This window comes from Dipodomys spectabilis, unplaced genomic scaffold, assembly GCF_019054845.1.
Source record: "Dipodomys spectabilis isolate Male_0828 unplaced genomic scaffold, ASM1905484v1 ptg000061l, whole genome shotgun sequence".
Taxonomy (NCBI): domain Eukaryota; kingdom Metazoa; phylum Chordata; class Mammalia; order Rodentia; family Heteromyidae; genus Dipodomys; species Dipodomys spectabilis.
The window spans coordinates 442844-469933 of record NW_024870738.1 but is presented as its reverse complement, the minus strand read 5'-3'; the positions used below and the strand labels follow the sequence as shown (position 1 = coordinate 469933).

At 45.2% G+C, this 27090-nt stretch overlaps 1 protein-coding gene across 1 annotated transcript in view; it reads right to left on the bottom strand.

Annotated features, from left to right (window-relative positions):
• Positions 1 to 463: 463 nt before the first annotated feature.
• Clcn4 (chloride voltage-gated channel 4) overlaps positions 464 to 27090 on the bottom strand; it is a 65790-nt gene continuing 39163 nt past the window's right edge. Inside the window, exons 7-13 of the mRNA XM_042680523.1 lie at positions 24270 to 24476; positions 24085 to 24165; positions 22245 to 22790; positions 19363 to 19549; positions 17987 to 18385; positions 12613 to 12829; positions 464 to 2696 (exon numbers count right to left, since the gene is read on the bottom strand). Coding sequence (XP_042536457.1) covers positions 2606 to 2696; positions 12613 to 12829; positions 17987 to 18385; positions 19363 to 19549; positions 22245 to 22790; positions 24085 to 24165; positions 24270 to 24476 — 1728 coding nt within the window. The 3' untranslated portion in view covers positions 464 to 2605. The remainder of the gene's footprint in view (positions 2697 to 12612; positions 12830 to 17986; positions 18386 to 19362; positions 19550 to 22244; positions 22791 to 24084; positions 24166 to 24269; positions 24477 to 27090) is intronic.

Here is a 27090-nt window from a genome sequence, read left to right as displayed (position 1 = left end):
TAAGTTCATAGATTCCTCTGTGGAAAGCACTGGGGAGACGGACACAGTTCTCAAGGTCCCCCTTGGTGACCTTGGCCCAGAGGAAACCCTTCTCATCCCTGTCCATTGCCTCGGCCGGATGAGGACACTCTGTGGCGACATTGGCCATTGAATACCTTTCCACTGTCTTTTATTCTCTATGCAGCTACTTGTTTCTGCTAAAAGGGTCTCCTGGATGATCCAAAGCCATGTTATGCCTAAGCCTCTCTTCCATTACAGGTCCACTGAGAACGAGGGGACCTACATGAAGCAACCTTTAAAACATTAGGATTTACAGTCCAGAAGAACCTAGCCTCCCTTACACATGTTCTGTGAGAACCCCAATAACAACACTGATGTTGGGATCTGTGACGATATCTCCATGTTGTAAATGAGACAGCGAATTTCATTCAAAGACCAAAGTTTAAGTTCTCTATTTCCATACCAAAGTGGCTAATTGATTTTATTTTGGAGGAGGCCAATTAATGACAGAAATACATAGCTGGAACTACAGTTTTCCGTAGTATAATTTGACTTAGTTTTTTTAATCCAGAGACCGCATATTTCTTATAACAACTAGAAGAAGATTCATAGAGATCCACTTGTAGCTAGGTTTTTATCCAAAAATGATCATTCTTATGAGTTAAGAAATGGATTCTGCTTGGGAATTCCATATGAAATCTGAGTAATGGAAGGTTAGAAGAATATTGGGGGGGGTATGAAAAACCAAAGAGTAAAGAGGACATGACAGGCAAAGCAGGGACACAATGGTGGAATTTAATCTAGTAGATATGTTCCCTACCAAGAACCAAACCCCCTCCCTTATTAAAAGAATCTAAGTTTCATTCAGAAAGTAATGCATCTAGCTCAGAATTTTCCTAGAGTGAGCCATGTGACAGAACTGCAGCCCATGGTTATATGCTGAGCATCTTGGGGAAAGCTTTGCTTTCTGCCCATACACATTGTAACCACATACTTGACTCCCCCTCAGGTAGAAGGCATACATGATGATGCCTGGCATCATGGTAACTATTTTGCAACTATGAGGCAGGCAATAAGCCAAAGGACAGAGGAGAAGGAAGGTAGAAAAGAAATATGTGGGATTTGAATCCCTGGTGCTATAAGGGAGACAGTCCTGGGACAGATGTCTCCCAATTTCATACTCAGCCGGTACTGCTGGGTGGGGCTGCTGTTATTTACAGTGAAGGGCATGTGTGCCTTCATCAGTGTCCAGTGGCGCTGAGATGGGAGAAGGTGAGATGGTGCAGTGAAAAGGGAGGGACAGGGACTAAGGGCAAAGGCAAGAGGGGAGAACCTAGTGCAGATCACACAGCGCATCTAAAACAGGCGATTCTTTCCCATGGAAAAGACACAAGCACCGACTAAAATGGTCATTAAGTTCAAATACAAAGATGTCCAATGCTTAAATTGGCTGTACAAAATGTAACTCTGTCCTTCTTGCTGTGATTGCTTGTATGAAAGCACCTGCCTATAGAGATTAAGACTGGACAGTTTGCATCCCGCAGAGAGGAGAATGGAACATATTTAGAATCAATTTAGTATTTCTCTTACAATCCATTTGGAGGAGTTCCCACTGAGAATTCATATGCTTCACCCTCTTCATAGCCTTATCTGAAAAGACCTGAGGGGAAAAAAATAAGTAGCAACACTGGATTGCTGGTTCTACTTGTATATGTTGCTTGGAAATTAAAACACACTATAGCAAGCTGGGAGCATACAGGCCACAAACCATGGAAAATACTGGACTGATTGATATTTAAGAATGTATAGGCAACAGCAATAAATAAATGAACCAATAAGGATGCAAATCAATGGTGAGTTTTGTGTCCCCTCAAAGTAAGGATGTGTCCCCTTGCACGAGAGGAAACTACACAGAGTACTGCATGCTTCAATAGTTCACTGTCCAGTCCCAAGATGCTGGTCACACATGATTTCTTCATATCCATTATGGTGGGCACCTCTGATGTTGGTTCAGAAACTAACCAAGAAGCAAAACAACAGGCAAAAGCAGGAGCAAGAAGTAGAATGGTCAGGAACAGCCCCGCCAGGGCATGCTTGCTGTGTACAACTTTGATTTCTTTTTCTTTTCCAACAAAGTAAGTGCAAATGTTTTTTGTTCTTTTTTTTACTATGATTCAGTAACATAGCAGCAAAAGGCCAGAACCCAGTAAATAAGGACACGCCAACACCCCTTCGTCTTTTGGACTCAAAGCTTCACATGTATTCTCAAGTTACAAACATCAGCCTTGAGTAGAAGGGGCAAAGATCCTCCACTCAGCGTTTGGGTTCCATGGCCCTGCAAAAATCCACATCACTTCCACCCACCCACGTGCCCCGAAAGCAGTTAGGAAACTCGTTAGGAAACCCACTGGGAACTCATGGAGATGAAAGCTATCAAATGCCTACTTATTAATAGTTTTGCTTTTAAAAAAAGTCTCCACTTTCTTTCCTTTTAAAGAAAATGTTTGTTTCTGATATCCTTTGTTGGGATAATAACATGTCATTTGTTTCTTCCTTTCAAAATGATACGGCCAGTGATTTGCTCGAAATAACTGCCACCTTGTTGTTAATTAAACATGATGGATTCAGGGTCCTGGTTTGCCATCTGGGCCATATGTCTCAGCACATCCTTTTTTGTGATGATGCCAAGAAGTCTCCTAGAGTGAAAACAAAACAGAGGAAAGAGGTCAGCCTGGTGTCTTTTAGGACTCATCCTTGTCCCTAAGCCCCAGGGCCTTACCCACCTAGTCACAGAGAGGTGAAGTTTCCCAAACTCCCTTATGATTGGGTGGAGTGAGTGGGGGCACTGGCCAATGGTCTCTAGGTGAAGGTGATAAGTGCCATTCCTAGGTCTCCTGCAAATCCCCCCCCCCACACACACACACTTCCACTCTCTTCATCTGGCGGCCAGAGGTAAAGAAGCCAGTGAAGGACTCTGAGCTACAGAGGAGCCACCAGACTTAAAGATCTGGGTGGCTGGATGTACGGGCCTCCCACATCTGCAAGCCACATGGGGTGGGACGTGTGAGGAGAACAATGCTTTACTGCGTTAACCCACTGGTATTGCAAGCTTGGGCATTACACGGGCTGTAAAACTACAATGACCAGTCCACAAGCTTCAATTTGAAGATTATAATTAATTTAAAAAATCTTACAGAAGCCATGGTCAAAGCTTGACTCCACACTAAAAGAATTCCACCTGTATAACAAATGTGAGGTGTGAGATAAAATGTACCCAATTTTTAATCTTGCTGGAAAGATAAAATGTGACATTCCCATCTGACCATTTATCCAAATTATAAAAACAATGCCCCTTCCCAGGATCTCTGATATAGATCAACCTCAGCTATACACAAAACACACACACAAAAAAGTAAGTAGTACTCCCTGCATTCACACAGTGTCCAACTAAACAACCATTGCCACAACCCTTGCTTCGTTATTTCATTAAACACTTCATTAGAAACTCTGGATGAAGTGAAAGATTTGCTAGAAGAGAATTCACATTGCCAAGGAACTTTGCAAATGAATGCACACTCTAGCCATTGCACTCCAGAAGGGGGAATAAAGAGGCAAGTTGCAGCAGCCTCACACCGAAATACCACGTAGCTAAGTAAGTTTTACTCTGTGGCTACATAAATTGATGGATGACATATCAAACAAAGAAAAATCAGAAAACACAACTGTAATACCCCATCCTTTGTTTAATAAAAGTTAAGTTAGCCAAACTGACCTTTTCTGAGGTGGTACTGGAGTTTAATATCAGGGCCTCATGCTTGTTAGGCAGGGGTTCTACCACTTGAGCTACACCACCAGCTCTCAAACTCAGCTTTTACTAACAGTGACTACCATGAGTGTTCAAAGGAGTATTCAAATCAGACCCACCTAGTGGGCCAGTCAGGCTGGAAGTTTGGCTTTTTGTCTCTGATCACATGGGCCTTAAATCACCTTGATAATGTGATTTATTTTTGTGTTATGTTAGTCCCCTCATCTGCCATATTAAGAGAGATGATAAATACTGCCTCTTTCCCTCCATCTTTCAGGAATAACTTCAGAAGAGAAAAAAGCATTGAAAGGGGACCTTCAAACACATAGTAAGCCTCTGTACATTATTTTTACAATAAAAAAATTAAAAATAAAAAGCATAGTAGATGCTGGTAGCTCACGCCTGTAATCCTAGCTATTCAGGGGGCTGAGCTCTGAGACTAGCAATTGAAAATTAACCCTGGAAGAAAAGTCTGTAAGACTCTTATTTCCAATTAATCAACAAAAAGCCAAAAGTGGAGGTATGGTTCAAGTGGTAGAGTGCCAGCCTTGAGTAATGTGGGAGCCAACTGAGAGCACAAGGCCCTGAGTTCAAGATCCCCAGTACCAACACACACACACACACAAGCATACCAGACACTAGCCAGGGCAAGGAGTGGTCACCTAAATGGGGATAGAGATGAGGACAGTGGGGTAGGATCTCACTGAAGCACTTCTGAGCTCCTGGACTTTAGCCATGGCCATTCACGACTTTCAATCTACTTCTACAAATCAAAGTACTATCAAGCTATAGAGACCCAATGAAACAGATGCTTCTCTACCAAACCCAACAAGCCAAGTCTGACTCTCTGTATTTATCAGCCTGGGCTGCCGGAACAAAATGCCATAGACCAGGTGGCTTAAATAAAAGACATTCATTTCTCAACGTGTCATATGAAGGTGCCAGCAGGGCTAATTGCTCCAAAGGCCTGTCTCCTTGGCTTTCAGATGGTCACAGGCCCATCCTTCCTATGTCCTCATATGGCCTCTTCTCTATACACAGATTCTCCTTGGGCCTCTTCTTCCTATAAGAACGCTAGTCCTGATGGGTTAGGGTTCTGCCCTAATTGAACTTTAATTGCCTTTTTAGCAGCCCTGTGCTGCCTGGTGCTTGTGGCTCACGCCTGTAATCCTAGCTACTCAGGAAGCTGAGATCTGAGCATCACAGTTCAAAACCAGTTGGGACAGGAAAGTCCATGAGACTCTTACCTCTAATGAACCACCAGAAAACTGGAAGTGGAGCCATGGCTCAAAGTGGTAGAGCACTAGCACTGAGCAGAAGAGCTCAGGGACAGTGTGCAGGTTCTGAGTTCAAGCCCTATCACACACACACACAGACACACAGACACACAGACACACAGACACACACACACACCAAAAAAACAAAAACAAATGTATGACAGGAATATAAAATAGGTTCTGCCACCGGGTGGGGTACTAATGGCAGGGAGAGGGTGACGGAGTGAATATAATTCAAATACTTCATATGCATGTGTGAAAATGGAAGTCTGTTGAGATGGTTTGGGAGGAGAAGAGGAAATGCAGGAATGTGACAGAGGGGTGAGTCTGATCGAGGTACATTGTAAGCATATTTGGACTTGTGAAAATGAAACCACCTGTCCCACTAATGTTAATAAAAATGTATATTTTTAAAAAGGTATATAGAAGTGACTTAGCCACGTGCTAGTAGCTCATACCTATAAATCCTAGCAACTTAGCTGGCTGAGATCTGAGGATCAGGTTCAAAACCAGCCCAGACAAAATCTCTAACCAACTGAAAGCCAGATGTGGAGGTGTAGCTCAAATGATAGAGTGTCAGCCTTAAGCAAAAGAAAAAGCTAAGGAAGGGTGTGAGACCCTGAGTTCAAGTCCCAGTCCTAGCACATCCACACCCACACGCATGCGTGAACACACACAGTGATTTAGATGAACCTAGTTTTTTTTTTGTGTGTGAAAATACCATACAGAGGGGTTACAATTACATGGGCAAGATTACGAGTACATTTCTTATCAAGCATTGTTGCCTCCTCCTTTGTTTCCCTCTCCCATCCCTTCCCATCTAGCCTCCCCCTCCCCACCCCACGATAAACCTAGTTTGTTCCCAAAAGATGTTGGTACAGTCATGGCAGTACAGTACTGAAACATGACATGTCTAAAGAACCAGACACTATTATTATTGTTATTATTATTATTATTATGACTGTATGAAATGCTGGCTTCTTCCAAGAAGGCCAGCCCCACACATTCATGTGAATGAGGGCAGGCTCTGAGCTCATCACACCACAATTAAGGTTGCTAAGACCAGACTCCTCTTTTCCTTCTTTTTTTAAAAAAATTGTCATCCTAGAACTTGAACTCAGGGCCTGGGTGCTGTCTCATGAGGTACTTTGTGCTCAAGGCTAGCCCTCTACCACTTGAGCCACAGCGCCACTACTAGCTTTTTCTGAGCAGTTTACAAGAGATAATGAATGGATCAAGAAAATGTGGTATATATACACAATGGAATTCTATGCCTCCATCAGAGAGAATGGCATTGCCCCATTTGTTAGGAAATGGAAAGGCTTGGAAAAAATTATATTAAGTGAAGTAAGCCAAGCCCAAAGAAACATAAGCCCCATGGTTTGTCTTATTTGCAATATCTAGTATATGTCTGAGACAAGCAGAAACATTCAGATAAGTTGATGTAAGGCGAAATGAACCCCAAGATAAAGACTCAACTGTTTTTTTCTTTCTTGTTATTGTTTCTAACATATTTATAAGATATTTCTTTGTTGCTTTGTATATCCACTCCCCATGGTATAACCCCTGTTCTCACTGTATTTGATGTTGGTATAATTTGTGGAGGGGAAGGGAAAAAACAAATTGTTTAAGTAGGGATACAGGTGGACCCACTGCAACAATGAGATGTACAAGACGTTATGTCAAAAAATGAACTTTACATCTTTGGTGCGGGGGCGGGGGGGGGTGTAGAGGGGGGAATGGGAAGGGATGATAAGGACAAAGGAGGCTGCAATGCTTGATAAGAAATGTGCTCATTATCTTGCCCATGTAATTGTAACCCCTGTGTACGCTATTTTCACAATAAAAAAAAAAAAAGAGTCTCATGGGCTTTTTCTGCCTGGACTGGTTTCAAACTAAACCGCGATCTTCAGCTCTCAGCCTCCTGAGCAGTGAGGATTACACACGTCAGCCGCCAATGCCCTTTGCCCTCTTGACATATGTCAGTTGCTTGGGGCTCAGTTGCTACAATGAGGGCAGATTGTATTCATCCCATGAAAAGTAACAATTTCCCAAGAGCACTGCTTCCTAGTACTTAGTCAATCACCCTGTTTCCATGGAAACTTCAATGAGTCCATTTCCTTGGAGTTGTCCTTGTGCTCTGACAGCCTTGGGAAGCGGGTGAGAAGAGTAGCCCAGAGCTAGGAAGCCCAGGTGAAGAAGAGCTTCCTCCCAAAGTAGACACATTTTGTTCCTTTTCCAGTGATACTAATTAATTTCAAAGGTGTAGTGACAGCATGGAGACAGTGTTGGTACTGGTAGGGGATACTATTTAAAGGCAGATGGCACCTGCCTAGCAAGCACAAGGCCTTCAGTTGAAGCCCCACTACAACCAAATACATATAAAGGAAACTGGGAGACTCTACTAAGGTCACCTCCTAGGTAGCAGCAGCTAAATGAACCCTCAACCCTTTACCTTTCTTTGTTGGGCGGAGGGCTGCCCTGAGCTGCATGCAGGCCTCTCTACCCACTAAATTACAGAGGCATCCTTATCTGCTCCAGTTGTAACCATCAAAAATTCTCCAGACACTGCCAAATGTCTCCTGTGGCTGGAGTTAAAAAAATCACTCCATGCTGAGAGCAAACCACTGCCCAAACTAAAAAGCACTGAAGTATTCCCATCCCTGTTGGTTTATGGTCTCTGGCAAGGATACCCTGGAAGATTGCTTCCTATCCTCATATTATTATTTCTTCTTCTCCTTCTCCTCCTCCTCCTCCTTCTTCTTCTCCTTCTCCTTCTTCTTCTCCTTCTTCTTCCTTCTTCTTCCTCTTCCTCTTCTCCTTCTGCTTCTCCTCCTTCTCCTTCCTCTCTTCCTCTTCCTCATCTTCCTCCTCCTCCTTCTTTTGTCGGTCATGGGGCTTGAACTCTAGGCTTGGGGGCTGTCCTTGCACTCTTCAGTTCAAGGTGAATGCTCTACCACTTGAGCCACAGCACCACTTCCGGTTTTCTGATGGTTCACTGGAGATGAGTCTCATGGATTTTCTTGTCCGGGATGGCTTTGAACTTTGTTCCTCAGATCTCAGCCTCCCGAGTAGCTAGGATCACAGGCATGAGCCAACAGTACCCAGCTACATCTTCTTTTTAATGCTAGTTGTGGGGCTTGAATTCAAGGCCCGGGAACTAACCTTGGTTTTTGTTTTGTTTGGTTTTGCTCAAGGCTAGCACTCTACCACTTGAGCCACAGTTCCATATCTGAGTTTTTGGTGGTTCATAGGAGATAAGAGTCTCATGGACTTTCCTGCCTGGGCTGGCATCAAATCGTGATCCTCAGATATCAGCCTCCTGAGAAGCTAGGATTACAGATGTGAATCACCATTGCCCAGCCCTTATAACTACTTCAATCACTCACTGAAGTAACTCTTCATAATTCAAAACAAAGGATCACTTACTACCTGGCACAAGCTCATAAACATTTTCAATACTACTCCTATTTGGAAGCTTTCAAGTAAGAGTGGCTTTCTGGGAAATATGCAATGTACCATCAGCAGAGAATGTAGAAATCCCATCACCTGGTCCTACAGTGTCCACACTTGGGTTGGGGCAGCATTTCCTGGGTTGATTTTGCCTCAAGAAATGGAACACTATGGAAGAACCATAGAGGGGAACTGACTACAATCAATTCCCTATGCCCATAGGCATAAACTGTGCCCTGGTCTGTGACAGTAATTACTGAAAATAAAACCTACCATCAACCTAGGAGGCAACATCAAATCCAGCAGGCTTTGTTAGTGGTGCAAAAGTCCTACCTGATTTAAATCAAGTATTTTTACTTCTAGCTCTTTTGGGTTCAAGTGAATTTTGTGAATTATAAATGGCCACATCTTGCAGGGCACTAAGTGGCTCGTGCCTGTAATCCTAGCTACTTAGGAGGCTGAGATCTGAGGATTGTGGTTCAAAGCCAGCCTAGGTTGGGAAGTCCATGAGACTTTTGTCTCCAATTAACCACCTGAAAACTGAAAGTGATGCTGTGGTTCAAAGTGGTACAGTGATAGCTTTGAACACAAAAGCTCAGGGACAGCACCTAGCCCCTGAGTTCAAGCCCCAACAACACATAAATACATACATACACATACATACATACATACATACACACATACATACATAGCTATAAAGGGCCATATCTGTGCACACTCCTGCAGCTAGGCTCTTTGGAGAAAGCTGCCCATAATCAGACCCCTGTGGACCACCGAGGAGGAGGGGAGAAATCTGTCACTATTTCTCCTACTTGCTTTTCCTTTCTAAAACCTTTCTAGGGGGAACCTCAGGCAAAATTGCCCTTACTTTCGGTAGACTTTCTCAAGCTTTGCATTCTGGGGACAAAGAATGTAGTGCTGGTTCCTGGTCTGGTTTCACAAATACCTTGGGCCCCCGGCCCTGGGACCTCCTACAGATGATGCAGGTCAGGAGACGGGCTCCGGCTCTCCGCCATCAGAGCAGAGACGCCACATGGCAGGAGCATGCATCAAAAACTGGAGCTGGCCTAAGCCAGGCCTGCCCTGGCAAAAAGCCCAAGGAGATGAAGATGAAAGGACCCGCAAACAAGAATCCCTTGCCAGCACTAATGTATCAGCATCTGTGTTTGTTTAAAATATGTAGAGCTAGAAAGAGAGAGAAAAAGAGAGAAAGAGAGAGAGAGAGATTTTGTTTTCTCACAGAACATTCGGAGCCAATTTTGGCACCCAGATCCTCACATGAAAACCTCATGGGGCTGCAGGAGGTGTGAGCAGGCGCTCAGGGCAGAATTTCCTGCCTACACTGGAAATTCCAATGATAACTGACATTGGATTATTATTTTAAAGGAAAGGAGAAACTGCTATACACTTAAGATGGCAAGGGCGGCCACAGTGGTATGTGTGCTGAGCACTGGAAACCCAAGTGTAGAAATCAATCTCAAGGGTTCCCAAAGTGGCTTCCCAAGACCAGCCTTTCCCCGGAGCTTGCTCAGACTGAACAGTGCCAGACCTCACTCAAGATCCCAGCGATCAGTAAATAGTTCCGCAGCTTTAATCCTGCCAGCCATTCTGACGCACCCTCAAGTGTGAGAAATTGACTCAGAAATGACCTCTAAGCTGGACGTTAGTGGCTCACACCTGTAATCCCAGCTACTCAGGTGGCTGTAATCTGAGGATCACAGTTCAAAGCCAGCTTAGTCAGGAAAGTCCATGAGACTCTTAAATCCAATGAACCACCAGAAAACCCAAAGTGGAGCTGTGGCTCAAAGTGGTAGAGCACTAGCCTTGACTAAAGAAGCTCGGGACAGCGCCGAGGCCCCAGAGTTCAAGCCCCACGATCGAAGAAAAAAGAAAAGAAGTTACTCTCCACTGACTGCATTGCCCATGTGTAAGACACTCCTCTGGCTGCAGTCAGAGCTAAGGAGGTACTTGTGTCCTGCCCGTTTGGAGTTTGGCAAGTAAATGTGCACACCGAAACCTTGCAGAGCCTGGACCTCTATAACACGTCAGCAGAAGAAAGCCCACTGCATAGGATTGCTCACATGATTACACACACATCCAGGCTAGCAGAGCTCAATAGCAGTGTAACATTTTGAGCCAGAACATTTTGTTGTATTTGCCTTGGTTTCTACCTACTAGAGAATAGTATCACCTCTCTTCAGTAATGACATCCAAAATTATCCCTGGACATTGCCCAATGCCTCTGGGGGATCAAAACCAGCCCTACTGAGACAGGGCTGGACTGGAGGCATGGCTCAGGGGTAGATCATCTGCCTAGTAAGCAAAAGGCCCTGAGTTCAAACTCCAGTACTGCCCCCTACCCCAAAAAGCAGAGAACTACTGAGTTAACCCAGAATATCCTGACTCCAGACTTTTAACTTGTAAACTAAGTTAGATAGCTGAGCCTCTGGGTTCTGTGAAGGCCTCAAGAAACCATCATGAGAAGCCAGGTAGTGGTGGCTCACACCTGCAATCCTAGCTACTCAGAAATCCGGAAGTGGTACTGTGGCTCAAAATGGTAGAGTGCTAGCCTTGAGCAAAAGAGCTCAGGGACAGATCCCATGCCCCAAGTTCAAGCCCTATGACAGACAAAAATAAAAAGAAACCGTCATGGGTCCCCATGGCTCCACAACCCATGCCTTCATCTCCGTGCCTAGAAGGACGAGAGTGAGTCTGTATTTAAACCATCAAGATTGAGCCAACTAGCCAGGGCGCTGGTGGCTCACGTCTGTAATCCTAGCTACTCAGGAGGCTGAGATCTGAGGATTGTGGTTCAAAGCCAGCCCGGGCAGGAAAGTCATGAGACTGTTATCTCCAATAAACCACTCAAAAACCAGAAGTGGTGCTGTGGCTCAAGCCGTAGAGTGCTCGCCTTGAGCTGAAGAGCGCAGGGACAGCGCCCAGGCCCAGAGTTCAAGCCCCACATCAACCAAAAAAAAAAAAAAAAAAAAGATTGAGCCAACTCCTTTCTCCTTGCAAGCTTCTGAGGCTTTGGAATCTGGGCACATCTCTGAACCTGAAGGAGAGTTCTCAAGGAGCCACAGCTCTGCCACTGTCATGACCCTTTGGTCTTTCCTAGTTTGTGATCATACAAAGCACAAGTTTTAGAGACTCGATGGGCCTAAGGAACCTCTTAGCTTTCCGATCCCATTTATTCTGGCAAAGGTGATTTTATTTCCAATGGATTGATATATTAGGGAAAGATCAGAACATAATATGGACTTTGTGAATGTTTTTGTTCTTTCATCCATGAGAATGGTATAAAAAATTGTGCCCCACTACAAGGAGCATCACAGGAAATACACATATATGCAACCATTCAACATGCACACATGCTTCTGGTCACGTGTGTGTCAAGAGCCACACCATCCAGCCTGCAGTGCTAGCTTCCTCTTTCCACCCTTCACAGGAGCTCTTGAGCTACAGCCCTTCTGATGTCCACTACATGGCCAACCTCAGCCTTTCCAAGGTTACGTGACATAGTTATTGCTACATCCATGCATTTCTTAACCATTTAACACATACATGTGTAAAACTACTGTATTTGTATTAGGTTTCCTTCCCTTTGTTATACTATATTCCTGATAAAGTTTTTTTTAGTATTACATGCCTAACCCCATTTTCCCCCTAAGTCCTGAAGTCTCGATGCTCATTCTGTACAACCCTGTGAGTTCCTGGAGCATATGTGTCATGTTATAGACCCAGGGTCCTGTGGCTGTAGAAAAACAAAGCCAAGCCCTTCTCTTCTGGCTCCTCCCCTTTGAGTCAGGCTTCAGACAGAGCGCAGGCAGTAGTGTCCCCTAGAGGTTTCTCCACCTTCTTAGGCTGCACTGGCTCCCTGCTAACACTGAGATTTCAAAGCTCCCTGTACACTTGCTTCTCCATCTGTTCACCACAGCTCATTGGCCTCATGTATCTACCTGATCTGCCTCCATTGGAAAGAGTTCTTTAAGATTGGACACAACGTCTTCATCGTCATCTTGTTCTCCCAAGTCTGGCCATAGTACATAATCTGTCCCCATCTGTACAGCTACTCACCCACTCCGAGTTACCAGGCACTGGCGGAGCCCTAGTTTCCGGAAGATGTCTACTACCGTCTCCATGGGTGTGTGGTCTGTAACTGTGAAAGGGCTCAGGTTCAGGATGCGCCGGAGTTTCAGGGGGTGGGGGCTGTTGGCCGGAAGCTCAGGGGGCTCCTCTGTGAAGTACATGATGGAATTGCTCACAATGCCCTCCTGCCTCTGTCTGGCATTCTCTAGAATGAGTGGGGAGGAGAATAGGAACAATTAACCATGCAAAAATCGTCTACACATTTCCCATATTCCCCCCACAGTATCCAAGAATCCCGCAGGAAAGAGGTCCCGAGGGAAAAGGGCACATTCAAAATGAGGGCTTCAGCCAGACATCTGTGAAACTGGCATCTCTCTTAAGCAGCTATTGTGGGAGGGACTCCTGCAGTGACCAAACCATCCGCTGCCAATGTCTTACAAGATGGACCCAACCAGCAGAGCTCCTTTGGGGATATTCACTTCTTCCCTCTGTACTCCAGAGCACCCCAAACCGCCTACCACCCTCCGTCCTTGCTTTATAAATACATCTACACCTCATCACAGAGTGAAGTTGATCATAACAAGAAACCTCATTTAGCTGCCCAGTGACCTTAATACATGGGGTGCTTTTTCATTTTTTTTACAAACCAACTTAAAATTGGTCTAATTGGCATTATGAATCCAAAAAGAAATTTAAAAAAAACAATAAGCCCAGCCCAGGCTCACAGCCCAGAAATGCAGTGCAGTCCCAAATATGAGCCTTGGGACCAAAGACTCAACTGCAGAAAAGCCTCAGCGCCTTGCCCACTGGGTCTCCTCTCTTAAACATGGGCCATTCTGTAGATTTCTTGAAGAAAGATAGTAAAACTATTATGGTAGCAATTAGTCATTTCTGTCTGTAGGCAAGGCCATGTGAAGCTGAATAAAAGTAGGGTAACAGGAATTCATTAGAAATACAGCCTAATGCAGTGCTAGAAACCCAGGCTATTTTAAGTCACACATGAAATAAATCCATCGGTCTCAAGATATTTCTCCAAGGCGATTTTCCTTCTGTTGGAATTTTAATCTTTCTCTTGGTTCATGGGAAAAGGTTAGGGAAAATGTACAGCAGGGCCTGCTTGAAAATGAATCCTGCTTTCTCTAAGAACTGTCCTCACCATCTCCAAGACTGCTATTCACCTATACTGTTCTTTGAAAAATGCAAGTCTAAATGCCTCCCTCCTCTAAGGATACTTAGTGCAATAGAGTGCTGGAATGGAAAACTGGCCGTGTTTGGGGTCAGGCTGAGTCTGCAAAGGGGTCTCTGTTGAAAAGAAGAACAGAGACCTGCTGGGCAAATGCCTGTCTATTATATGGGTCAGCTTCAATCTTGTTGCATCAAATGGGATATGATTCAACCACAAATACCAGATGATACTGACACGCAACACGCTCTCAGATGCACATCCCAAATGGTTCACGCTGCCAGCTATACATCATTTACTTCTCTCCCACACCAAGACACTGCTTTCCTTAAGCACTAAGGGCAGAGAGGCAATATTCAACACATACTTATTTGCTCATTTCTACAGAGCAATTGATTCTTATAAAGTCCCACATAACAGGATTGCCATCTACTTCAATAATTAGATTGAACATCAGGATTGGATCAAGCCACAAAAGAAACCCCAATCAAGAACTGGTCACATGGATTTGCCAAATGCCTTAATTTGAAAAGCAAATGGAACTTAGTGAACCATTTACCAAGTTGCTGAGTGAAACAAGTTCATATTTCCTCTGAATCTGCTGCCTGGGTTAGAAGCCCTGATTCTAACAGCTATTCACTCAATAAACTCCTACTCACCAATGCATCCCCGGTGCCAGGACAACGTAGACACAAAACAGACATTTGTCACAAGCACACATGGGCAAATGGATGAGTTAAACAAATGTCACTCTATCTAGTACAACCTGTCATGTAGAACAGAACCTATTTCACAGAGAAAGTTATTAGGAAGGAAAACCCATGAGCTGTAATTCTGGGTCCTCAGGAGACTGAGATCTGGAGGGAAGACTGAGGTGCAAAGCCAGCCAGGGCAGAAAAATCCACAAGACTTAATCTCGAATTAACCAGCAAAATGCCAGACTGGAAGCATGGCTCAAGTGGTACAGTGACAGCTGTGAGTAAGAAAGCTGAGCAAGAGTACAAGGCTCTGAGTTCAAGACATATTACCAACACACACACACACGCACGCACGCACACACGCATACACACACCCCCAAATGCTTCCATCAATAACACAGATATCGTTAATGAGAAAGGAATTGGAAGCAACCACCATAGTGGTTACAAAGATGATATGATTTATAAAGACTATATAGAAGAAAAAGCAGATTATTTTTATGTTGTTGTCTATGAACATAGGCAGAAACCATTCTGCACATATATCTCCAAATATTTTAACATTTGCAGCAGAAAGGAGTTAACACCACTGTTCTCCATGACCTATTCCAATAATTACCAGCCCTCCCAGACAGAAACAGTCTTCATTCCTACATAGCTCATCTGACACATCTGACACTTCTCTTCTGCTTCAGACCTGAATGATCCCTTTCTGCAAGCAAGCATCTTCCACATGTGAGAGAATCATTATTAAGCCATCCAGCAGATGAAACAAAACAAAACAAAACAAAACTGAGCATTCCCTTAACTCGTCCCCATAACTCTAACTTTCCATCCCTTTAATCATCTTTGTGGCTTCCCACTGAGTCTTCTCTGAACCCTTACTTGCCTAATTGTAAGAGGCAAAACTAGAAGAGGCTGAACCCTGCTGAGTACAAAAAGGGCCTCATCTTTGAGAAAACCAAAAAGAGGTAAAAGCCCATCTACCCGGAATTGAACAGGGGTCACCTACAGCCCCACATGGTAACAATCTGAGATGGGAGAGTGGGCCTTTTGGCCAGGTGGTGCCAAGTATCACTCTTTACAAAGACAATGAACGAGCTATGCTTCAGCATTCCAGAGCTGGATTAAAAATAACAAAGCCCTTTCAGCTCCATATGAGCAGCTGCTACAATTTTAAACATGACATGTAAGAAAGAAATCCTTATTTTCCTTATTTACCATTCTTTTAAATAATTCTTTTGAGTCAATCCTGCAATAATCTTTTGCTTCTGATTGCTCTAAAAGTGAACCCAACACAGAATAGTTTTTTTAGCGAGATGCTTAATATTATATTTCTATATTCATACAAGGACATAGAATTACTCAAGTACAAGTCGTGAATTTTCCCAGCAGAATCCAGAGGCTCTTCTTTCTCCCTAGATCAGAAAAACAGCTTGTCTGATTCCTTTGAGCCAAACACCCCTCACCTTTCCACAAACCGTGTAAATAACAGTTTCTACACTATTATCGGCCTGACTGAAAGCAGAGAGGTATGATTTACCCCGCGTGGTGCCTCTTCAGACATTCCAAACATAGCTTCTGAGAGAGTACTTGCTTACAAAGCTTAAATTTCTTCTCTAACCGGTTGATGCCAATTACTGCTTCCCACTTGATTACAGTAATGGATTTGGACAAAATTAGTAAGCTGTCTCTTCACAGGTGTGCCTGAGCTACACAATAGGTAATGGATTCTGTGACATTTATTATTTTTGTTTCTGAATTTCAACGTTGCTTAAAAGATTTTAGGGATTCAATAATTTTTAAGGCTGTTGATTACATTATTTTAAAACAAACCCAGCCCTACTTAAACAACTTTTTAAGAATCCATTTGTAAGGTGCTAATTACCCTAAAGACACCAACCTGTTCTGCAACAGGTCCTATAATAGAGAGAAACAGCACTGAGCATGCAAGCACAAACTTGCTATGCTGTCTAAACGTAAATCAATCTTTGCTTTGAGGAGCTAAACATGAAAATTAGAGGATACAGCTTATCTAAACTAATTTTTGTAAAGCCATTGAGGAAGATATTTTGAAGTTTTTTTTAAAAAAAAAAAAAACTATTTAGCGCTGGGCACCAGTGGCTCACGCCTGTCATCCTAACTACTCAGGCTGAGATCTGAGGATCAAGGTTCAAAGCCAGCCCAGGCAGGAAAGTCCATGAGACGCTGATCGTCAATTAAGCATCAGAAAAACAGAAGTGGCGCTGTGACTCAAGTGGGTAGAGCGCTTGCCTTGAACTGAAGAGCTCAGGGACAGCATCCAGGCCCAGAGTTCAAGCCCCACGACCGACAAAAAGAAAAAACTATTTAGCATAGGAAGAGGTGGTCAAAAATGGAAGTGTCCTAGTGTGTTAGAAATAGGAAGGGCAGAAAGAACAAACAGTTGCCTGTTCTCAGTGGGACAACTGGCAGTCATACCATGGAAAGAAAGTCCCATGACACATTACGGGAATATTCTAGAAGGTATAATGGAGGGTGACAGTGTCATGTGAATATGTGAGCCATGCCATGGACCCGTCTCCCATGCAACACAGGCATGTGCCAAAAACAGAGCAAGGATGCAGAGCAGGAAGGCATGGTGTTCACTGTGCGAGAGAGGATGGGCCACAGTAGACTACTCCCCCAGTCAGAGGCTCATTGTTTCTCCTTGCCTCAGGCTCCCCAGGATTCTTACCCAGGCTTCTGGCCTTCGGTGCCCTCTGTCTTTGGAACCATCCTACCTCCTATTCCCCTTCCATTACAGCCATCCTTAGACAAATGGGACTACAGGCTGGCTTCGCTGGTGTTTTGGGACATCTCACCTCCCCTACCCCAACTCAACAGCCTGTCCCAGGCAGGGTGGCTAATTTCAGTTCCAGCTGAAAGAACCAGCCAGAGTTGCTCATTCGTGCATGTGGGCCTCTAACTAGTGGGATGGACATATCACACGGTGAAGCGAAGACTTGTGCAGAGGCCGGCAAGGCATGCCAGCAGACAACTGGCCACCCAAGTGCTTGGTTCGACTGCCTGAGGGTCCATCCCTGAGACTAGCTACAAGAACAACTCCCCTTCCCCCTGCCACCTCTACCTTCTCAGCTCCATCCACTGGCTGCTGAAAAACGCAGCAGCCACGTGCCTCCTCACGGGAGTAGTGCCTGCACGGGTGGCCATGACTTTCCAGCCAAGAAATGTCCACTCCAAGATCCGGATTTAAATCTTTGTTCTTCACAGTAGGACCAGGGGGAAGGGACCGCTCAGGAGGAATGCAGAGTCTCAGGCCATCCCCAGGCCTACTGGAGCAGAATCTGCATTTTGACCAGACCCCACGGACAGATTTGCCTCAAAGTGTGAGGGTCCCTGGCTTAGTGAACATTCTCTTGAATCCCTGGGATAAATCGAGGGGTACAAAAGTGACCATTTGCCTCACAGTAAAAAGTGAGCTTTCCCTGCCCTTCCTTACTGATTGCCAGGATCAGCTCCCTCCTCTGAGCAAACCCGATGAGGCGCTCCGAGTCTCTGGAAACCACCACAGGGAAGCCGTTATAGTCTGTCTCCTTGATGAGCGTCTCCACGTCCTCCACTGTCATGCTGTCCTGGGTGAGGACGGACAGCGGCAGCTCTCCTCGCCGAGGCCGCATCACATCGGTAGCCAGGGTTCGGTGTGTGAATTCATCCTTCACATCCAGAAACGGATAACCATTCAGGTGGATGTGGGCCTCGTAGATGCCTTCTTTTCCGAAGGCGTCAGCCACCCACTTGCTGGTCACAGCTGCTGCCATCAGGGGCACAATGTACTCCAGACCCCCTGTCAATTCAAACATGATCACCACCAGGGACACGGTCATCCTGGTCACGCCTCCTGCAATGGAAGAGGAAATGAGACTCCAAAGCTCAACCCAAGTCATGAGGCCACAGTCTAGCTGAAGAAAGCAGCAGGCTGGCAGCCCAGAGCTGCAGCTCAATCCAGGCTAAGGAATCCTTGGAGAACAAAGGCTTGTTCCTGGGACACGCTGCCCATGCTCAGGTTGGTAAACTCAGCTGCCCATGCTCAGGAGGCGCCTGCCTGGGGGCTTGGCTCCAAAGATGGAGTGGGGTCTACCGCCCAGTCCACAGGCCTGGGGTATTTGGTGAGTGCAACCTATCTAGGTTAGGCAGGCTTACTGAATGAACAAGCAGTCCATAAACTGTAAAACTGGAGAGGTTCTTAGGGAGGCTAGATGGATGAGGGACCTAGCTTTGCATGTCTCAGTAGTCAGAGAGACTGAAAACGGACTCTTCGTCTAATAAGCTTAAATCAGGCTTTCTTGACTTTAGTACTAAAAGGATTTGGGGGGGATCATTCTTTGTTGTCAGGACTTGCCTATGCACTACAGCAAGTTCAGCAGCATCCTTAGCTCTACCCATCACATACAAATGACACTCCCAGTAGTGTGTCTCAGACATTGCCAAGTTGTCTTCCCAGACACTGTGAAGTTCCTCAAGGAAGCAAGTCACCCCTTGTCGAGAGGCACTATTCAAGGTAGTACAGTTGAGAGATGCCAGAGACTCCAGCAGCCTGCGTTCCTGAATGTTTAGATGGGGAAGAGTCTTCTGCTAACTCGTGGTGTGTGTGTGTGTGTGTGTGTGTGTGTGTGTAATAGTTATATAGTGAGCAAGATCTAAGCCACTGAGACTGTAATAGCCCACTCGATACCACACTGTAACTCACTATACCTGCGCAAGGATAATGATCAAGCCCACGTCTCCCTTCTTGCCTGTTCTCTAAAGCACATCAGTACCCCACCCCACCCCGCCCCACCCCACCCCACCCCACCTCCATCCCATCTGTGGAGGTACCTAGGCAGGCTGCTGCTCCCACCATAGCATAAAGTCCCGGTGTGACACAGTCTGCTCCAGGTCTGCACCAGTTCCTAAAGATGATCCAGTCGTGGTGATGGTACGCCAGCTGCTCCACGCCGATTCCCACCATCCTACCTGCCATGGCTCCCACCGCCATGCTGGGGATGAAGAGGCCAGAGGGGATCTTGAGGGAGGACACAGAGAAAAGCAGCCTGAGTTCCCGCTTCCCAGCCCCCAGGAAACACAGCCCCCCCTGCTTTGACTGAGCTTGCATTTGGCTTCAAAGGAGGTGCAACCCCTCAAAACAGGTCAGCTGCCCACGAAAAGGTAGAACAAGTGATTTGACCTGCTCTGCCAGTGGCCTCCACTGTGACTAGCCGAGAATGCAGTGTGACACTTTCATTTCCTCTCCTTCAAAAGCTGCCCAGCTTGCCTGCTGGGGACGGAAGAATGATAAGCCCTGCTGCAAACTGCATTCAAAAGGAACATCTTCACCAGAACACTCGCCACCTCCTCACTCCCCGTGCTGTGCCGCTCAGATTGCCTCTGAAAATTAAATGTCAGGCCACAGCATGAACGTGGAAAAGAACGGGCCTGTGACTGCTCCCAGGTAAAAATAAAGATGCTGCATGCATCGCTGCAGCTGGCCTGCCAACGCCGGCAAAGGCTGGCTGCCCTCGTGCAAGGAGAGTGGCTGCGTGCCTGTCAGAGAGAGAGAGAGAGAGAGAGACACGGAGCCACGGGGGAACGCTCCCCCCCACTTTCCTAATAAAGCTCGCTCCCCCAAAGTATCCTGAATATTCCCCAGCTGGGTGAGGGGTAGCAAGAACACAAGACTATATAACCAAATGTGAGCTGCATGCTCTCTCCCCTGTAACTTCCAAATACACTTCTCTCAGCCAGCACTGAAGGGTACTTCTAGCATCTTCCTCTGATATAAAAACACATCTCTGCCGTAGGAACTGATGGATAAGCTGGTTAATGAAGTCCACCCAGCCTTGTTCTTAAGAGACAAATTTCAGTTGTGCTTTGGGAAATTAGCATTTCTTAGAGCTTTTAAAAAGAGGCAATTCATAGAAATGCTGCCCAGAAAGCAACAGCACTAGAATAGAACAGGGGGCTCGGGGAGGGGAGCTCTGCTTCTGGTCCTGGGTGCTGATTACATCGCTACGTGCCTTTTGTGAAGGTCAAATGCTGTACATATCTCTGTAAGAATGATATATTTTAATAACATTTTTAAAAATTGGTAATAATGACACTAGTCAAGGTAGTCAAAAGGTAGAAACAATCCAAATGTCTATCACAGGATGAGTGGATAAATAAAATGTGAGACATGCTTAGAGAATGCTATTTGCCCCCTCCCCCCAAATTAAGAACCACCATGCTGTAGATGGAGGAACCTTGAAAAGACGAAACTCAGTGAAGGATGCCAGACACTGAAGGCCACTTGGTCCATTCCATTTATATGAAATGATCAAAAATAGGCCAATCTATAGAGAGAGAGTGCATACGAGTGGCTGCCAGGGCTGGGGGGATAAGGAGTCACAAATAGTCTCCTCCGAGAGAAGGAAAATGTACTGAAGCTGCATAGAGATGCTGACTGCACCACTTTGTGAATGCACTTCATGCCAATGAACTGGACAATTCAAAATGTTCAGTTTGGCTAGGCATACTGGCAGACACCTGTCATCCCAGCAGTCAGGAGGCTGAAGTATGAAGAATACAAATTCCAGGCCAGCCTGTCTCAAAAACAAACAAAAAACAATAATAACTCAATGCTGGAGTTCATAAAAAGAAAGCTCTTTAGGAAAAGCTCTCTAAGTATGTCTGAGCTGATTGAAGACAGTGTTTTAAACCAACAAAATCTGTCTCTGCTGATTTTAGTAACACAAGTGGGAGCATGTGCTGCCCCCTGCAGGCTCTCCATGACACTGGCCATCACAGCAGGACGGATACAAAGAGCCTTTGTCATGGCCCCAGGCACACGAAGGCCAGAGATGTGCTCATTCCCCCAGCTCTCCTGGTGCTGGCAGGGTATGCAGGGTGCGACTGTACTGTCTCCAACCTCCGATGAGTTTACATGTGTCTCTCCCAGAGCCATTTGCTCTTCAAGGGCAGCATTCTGGGGGGGGGGGGGGGAGTAAGGGGGGGGAAGAGGGGAAGGGGGGTTGCTCTGTGTTCCTTGGACTCTGCACAGTACTCAGGATGAGGCCAATGCTCAAGGGATGTTCGCTCGTCTAAATGGGGCCAATCATGGGCTTCACCACCTGCCATCACCTAGGCAGTAGGGAAACCTGCGTTCACCACTTGGTCTGGGAAGGTGACGGAAGTGGACTGGACGCACACTTCTGTCTCCCACAATCTGTAGGTCTCACCAAGCCACCAAGGGCCTCTGAGCCTTGGCAGTGTCCTCCATGGGAACATGGGATTCAATCTCTACTTCATACTAAGAGAATTGTTCCCTGTTGATGAAAAGAATGTCAAGCTGGGCGCTGGTGGCTCATATCTAGCTAGTACTTTTAGCTACTCAGGAGGTTGAGATCTGAGAATCCCAGTTCAGAGTCAACCTGGCCAGGAAAATCTGTGAGCCTCTGATCTCCAATGAACCACCAGAAAGCAGCAAGTAGCACTGTGGCTTAAGTGGTAGAGCACTAGCCTTGAGTAGAAGAGCTCAGGGACAGCATCCGGGTCCCGAGTTCAAGCCCCACGACCAACCAAGTAAAAGAAAAAGGAAAAAAGGAAAGAAGGTCAAGTATATGAGGACACTGAAGAAAGGCCACTTCCCCTTCCCCTGAAATCACAATCTCATTCTGGAGACGAGGGTGCTGTCCCCAGCAAAGTCACACTTTTCCTATCTTCCCCCCCCCCCCCCCACTTACCTTCATGCCAAAGGTGAAGATCGTAATGACGATCTTGAAGATGAGTGCCAGGGCCAGCTGCCACATAGCCGTGTAAACGCCGATCCCGGCCGGCCGGTCTGGGATGTCATCCACAGGCCGGGTCATGTTGGGGTCGTTGATGTAGTCACAGAGCTGGGAGGACTCAAGGGCCCCACAGTCATTGAACAGCTCCGAAATGAGCTCGCTGGTGCTCTGGCGCGTGTAGGGGTTGGGGTAAGCAATGATGGCGGTGATGGCCGTCACTACGATCACCTCCAGTACTGGGTACTTTCCCAGCCTGGTAGTTTTGCGCCTCCTGCACCAGGCAATGTTGCAGCGGGTGAAGAGGGTGCCCCACAAGCCTCCAAAAACCCCAAGCAGGATGAAGGGGAACAGTTCGGCCATGTACCAGGGTGTGTGGTATTCCACATAGAAGAGAACCAGGCGGCTGTTCCCGAAGGGGTTGATGGATCGCAGTGTGAAGGCCGCCACAAGGGCGGCGAAAAATGACCTCCACAAAGTCTTCAAGGGAAAGTAGTAACTGACCTAGGATGAATAAGGGGAGAGCCAGAAATTGAATGCAAAGAGAGCTGAGGAGAGTCTCACCCCTTGGGTTGGCAGCCCCTTCTGGTACTTGGCATAAAAGGCACAATCCAAGATTACTGTCCAGCGAGTGATGAGCGGACGGCACTCACTTCACCAGACTAGGTTTTGTTATGACCAAAATGCATCAGCAAAGCTACTTAAAGCAGCTTAGGTGTAAAAGTGCAATGGATACTAATCAAGGTGGGTTGGAGCTACATTTATTTTTGTGCCAGTCCTGGGCTTGGAACTTCAGGCTTGGGCTCTGTCCCTGAGCTTCTTTTGCTCAATGCTAGTGCTCTACCACTGGATCCACAGTGGTATTCTAGCTTGTATGGTAGTTTACTGGAGTCTCACAGACTTTCCTGCCCAGGCTGGCTTCAAACGGTGATCCTCAGATCTCAGCCTCCTCAGTAGCTAGGATTACAGATTGAGCCACCAGTGCCTGGCTTGAGCTACATTTTTTTTTTTAGAGAATTGAAAGGCTGGAGGTGTACCTCTTATGAAGAGCCTGGGCTTAGTATGCCCAAGGCCCTGGATTCAATCCCCAACACCAAAAGAAAGGAAAGAAAGAAAAGTGGGTTTTCTTGATACTGCTGATAGCACAGTGGTCCTCCTAAAAGTAGCTAAACCTCTGAATTTAATTGTCTGGACAATAAAATAGATAAAGGTTTGGAAAACCATGACCCACAGATTGTGTTCCAGAAAATACATTTATACGCTACATGAACTATGAAGATTTTTTAAGATTTTTAATAGTTGGAAAAGAAAAAAAACCTACTTGTGCCATGAAATATTTCTCCAAAAGAAGAACAATTGTGTGACAATTTTGTGGTAATGACATGAAATTCAAATTTCAGAGTGTAAAGGTGAGCAGCCACGTCCCTGGACGGCCGCTTGCCCGGCCCGCGCCCTCCGCAGTGGCCGAGTGCATGGACACGGCGGACACTGCACAACCTCAGAAGCCTACACTAGTTATTATCCAGCCTTTTCCAGAAAACGTTTGCCAACCCTGGTAAGAGCTGTTTAGGTCCCCAAACCAAACTGGAAGCTAAGTTGGCTATAAAGAAAATACTGTTAATCTTTCCAGAAGTTTATATTGGCAGTTTTTAAAACAATACTTGAAATCATACTTAATAGGAGAAATAGTAGCTTCTTGCTTAATTGCAGGAGCCTTATTCAATCCTTCTGTGAGTTAATCCCAACCACCCGCATATTCCATAGTTAAAACTGCGCATGCCCACACCACCCCTCTCACCTCCTCTAGACTGAACAGCACACCCCCGATGGGAGCACCAAAGGCCACTGAGACTCCAGCAGCAGCAGCAGCTGAAAGCACCTAAAGGAAAGAGGTTGTAAGTCAACTCCTGGGCCTTCTGCAAAGGGGAGACAGCACGAGCCTCTGAGAAGCAGCCACTGCAGGCAGGAGCTGGCTGGGCTCACCTCCCGCCTCTTGCCCTCATTCTTGCTGTACTTGGAGAAAAGGCTGCTGAAGAAGTTGCCACAGCAACAAGCCACATGCACCAGCGGTCCCTCCTTCCCAAGGCTCAGGCCAGAGGACACGACGAGCACCAAGGTGACCGTCTTGATGAGCAAGGTCCACTTCCCCAGGTAGCCCCGGATGATGAAGCCACTCAGAATGGTCTTTATCTGAAACCGAAAACGGAGAGCAAGGGGGAATAAACGACTTCAGCCCATGACTAGTAACAGAGTTTCCCTCTGAGCTAGAATCGCTAAGTCACATAGAGGACAGACTATTTTCATTTATGATTTCTCTATAATCTAATGCCAAAAGAAATGTGTATTCATATAGCCCTCTTACCCATAGAGATATGTTCTAAGACCCCCAATGTATAACTGAAACCTCAACAAGATGTGTGTGTGTGTGTGTGTGTGTGTGTGTAACATTACTATGGGTTTTTTTCCTATGCATGTATGCCTATGATAAACTTTAACTCAAAAATTAGATCAGAGCTGGGCACTGGTGGCTCACACCTGTCATCCTAGCTACTCAAGAGGCTGAGATCTGAGGAACATGGTTCAAAGCCAGCCCAGGCAGGAAAGTCCATGAGACTCTTATCTCCAATGAACCACCAGAAAGTCACAAGGAGAGCTGTGGCTTAAAAGGGAAGAGTACTAGCCTTGAGCAAAAATCTCAGGGACAGAGCCCACGCTCTGAATTCAAGACCCATGACCAACTGAAAAAAAAAATTAGATCAGTACAAGATTAGCAACAATAGCTATCAATAAAATAGAATAAACCTAACAATCCGGAGACATTTTCTGTTCATTTGTTCTACTCGTACGTTTCATAGCTATTCCATTTTAGCATAAGCACTTAACCTGTGCTATGGCTATAACGTTTGCAGCTTGAGGCATAAAGGCAAAACTATTGTGAAATAATTTTTCCTGCATGATTTCATGGAAATCTCAGCATACAATGATTTTTCTTTTCCTAAGTCAAGAACTTTCATCTTTTCACTTAAAGGACACAATTTATAGCTTCTTTTTGGCATGTGTAAATTGCCAATGTCACCATGCTTGGACTTCTGAGGACATTATTAAGTACCATAAGGGAGACTGGAACACAACTACTACGATACTATGACTGGTGATCTGATCATCAAGACACCCACTAAGTGACTCATGGGTGAGTAGCAAAGACAGCATAGTTATGCTGGATAGAAACATGATTCATGTCATCCCAAGTAGGATGGAGCAGAAAGACAAGAGATTTTATGATGCTATTCAGGACAGTATGCAATTTGCTTTAAACTTTGCTGGCCATTTGAAAATATACTTAATACAATGCTGGAAAAGAAAGATGCCCAATATTCTAACTGCATATATTTGACAGGATGTTTGAATCCATGATGATCTCTTCTCTGCCATCTTACCCTCTTGTATTGAAAAGGACTTTTGACTACCAAAAGAATTACCTCGCCCCAGTTTCAGACTTGGTCCATTTTGTAAATGACAAATAATGACTGTCTTCCTACCAGTGCACTTGAATCTTTGCCTAATGCATTTAGAATTCAACTGGATGCCCATCTCAATGACCAATTAACTGTGTATACTGAAGTCTACTCCCACAAATGATATTCTTTTGAATAGGGGTCTCACAAATAGCTAAATAACTTTTCTACCTCCAACTTGTCCATGTGTAAATTGCTGGCCTAACAATTTACAAACCTCACATCATAAATCAGACTCTGAGCCAATGAAAATCCTAGTCAATATCTATTATCACATTGTGTAACACCTAAAGGAGCAATATCATCTTTTCTCAGTGTCAATTATATAACTTCAAAATGCCTTCTTAAAAGTTCTCAAATAGCCGGGCACCAGTGGTTCACACCTGTAATCCTAGCTACTCAGGAGGCTGAGATCTAGGGTTGTGGTTAGAAGCCAGCCAGGGTAAGCAAGTCTGTGAGACTCTTATCTATAACTAGCCACCAGAAAACCAGAAGTAGAGCTGTGGCTCAAAGTAGAAGAGCACTAGCCTTGAGCAAAAAATAACTCAGGGACAGTGCCCAGGCCCCGAGTTCAAGCCCCACGACTAACAAAAACAGAAAAAGTTCCCAAATAGCTAGTTCAACCCTTCTCAACTGTGGTGCTCACCAGAATCAGGTGGTGAGTTGGAAAATACTGAGGTCTGACTCTCCTCAACAGATGTGATAATCAGTCTGAGAAACATCTGAATTTTACTGTTTCCCGGGTGACTCTAAGATGAATACTCAGATATTCCTAATTCCTCAATATTTAAGGGACAGTCCTGAAATACTCTGTTCTTTCACTAACTCCTTCTATTGTGCATCATGCCAACTTTAGGGATTTGGGAAGGATGGTGAGGTGAGCTAACCTTCAAATTTTAAAGCACTACGAAGCAGGAAATATGGATAAGAGATCCTCTCAACTAAAGAGAGAAAGAAGGTGAGGAGAGGGAGAGAGGAGAGAGCACTGAGCAAGTCGGGGGGGGGGCTCCTCAAAAAATAAAATAAAAAAACTCTAGGAGCTCCTTCTTTTTTATTTTAGTACTTTTACAATGTTTATTAGCATCAATTAATTGTACAAAGGGACCTCATTGTAGTATTTATAACATGTATATAATGTACTTTGATCACATTCACATCATATATATTACTCTTTATTAAGGAGCCCCTTTCATAGAATAATGAAAGGTCTTGTAGCAGTAATCAATATTTCCTGAACTACTCTTTAACTAATGGCAGGAGTACTAGCAGTGGTTACACTAGTCTATAAC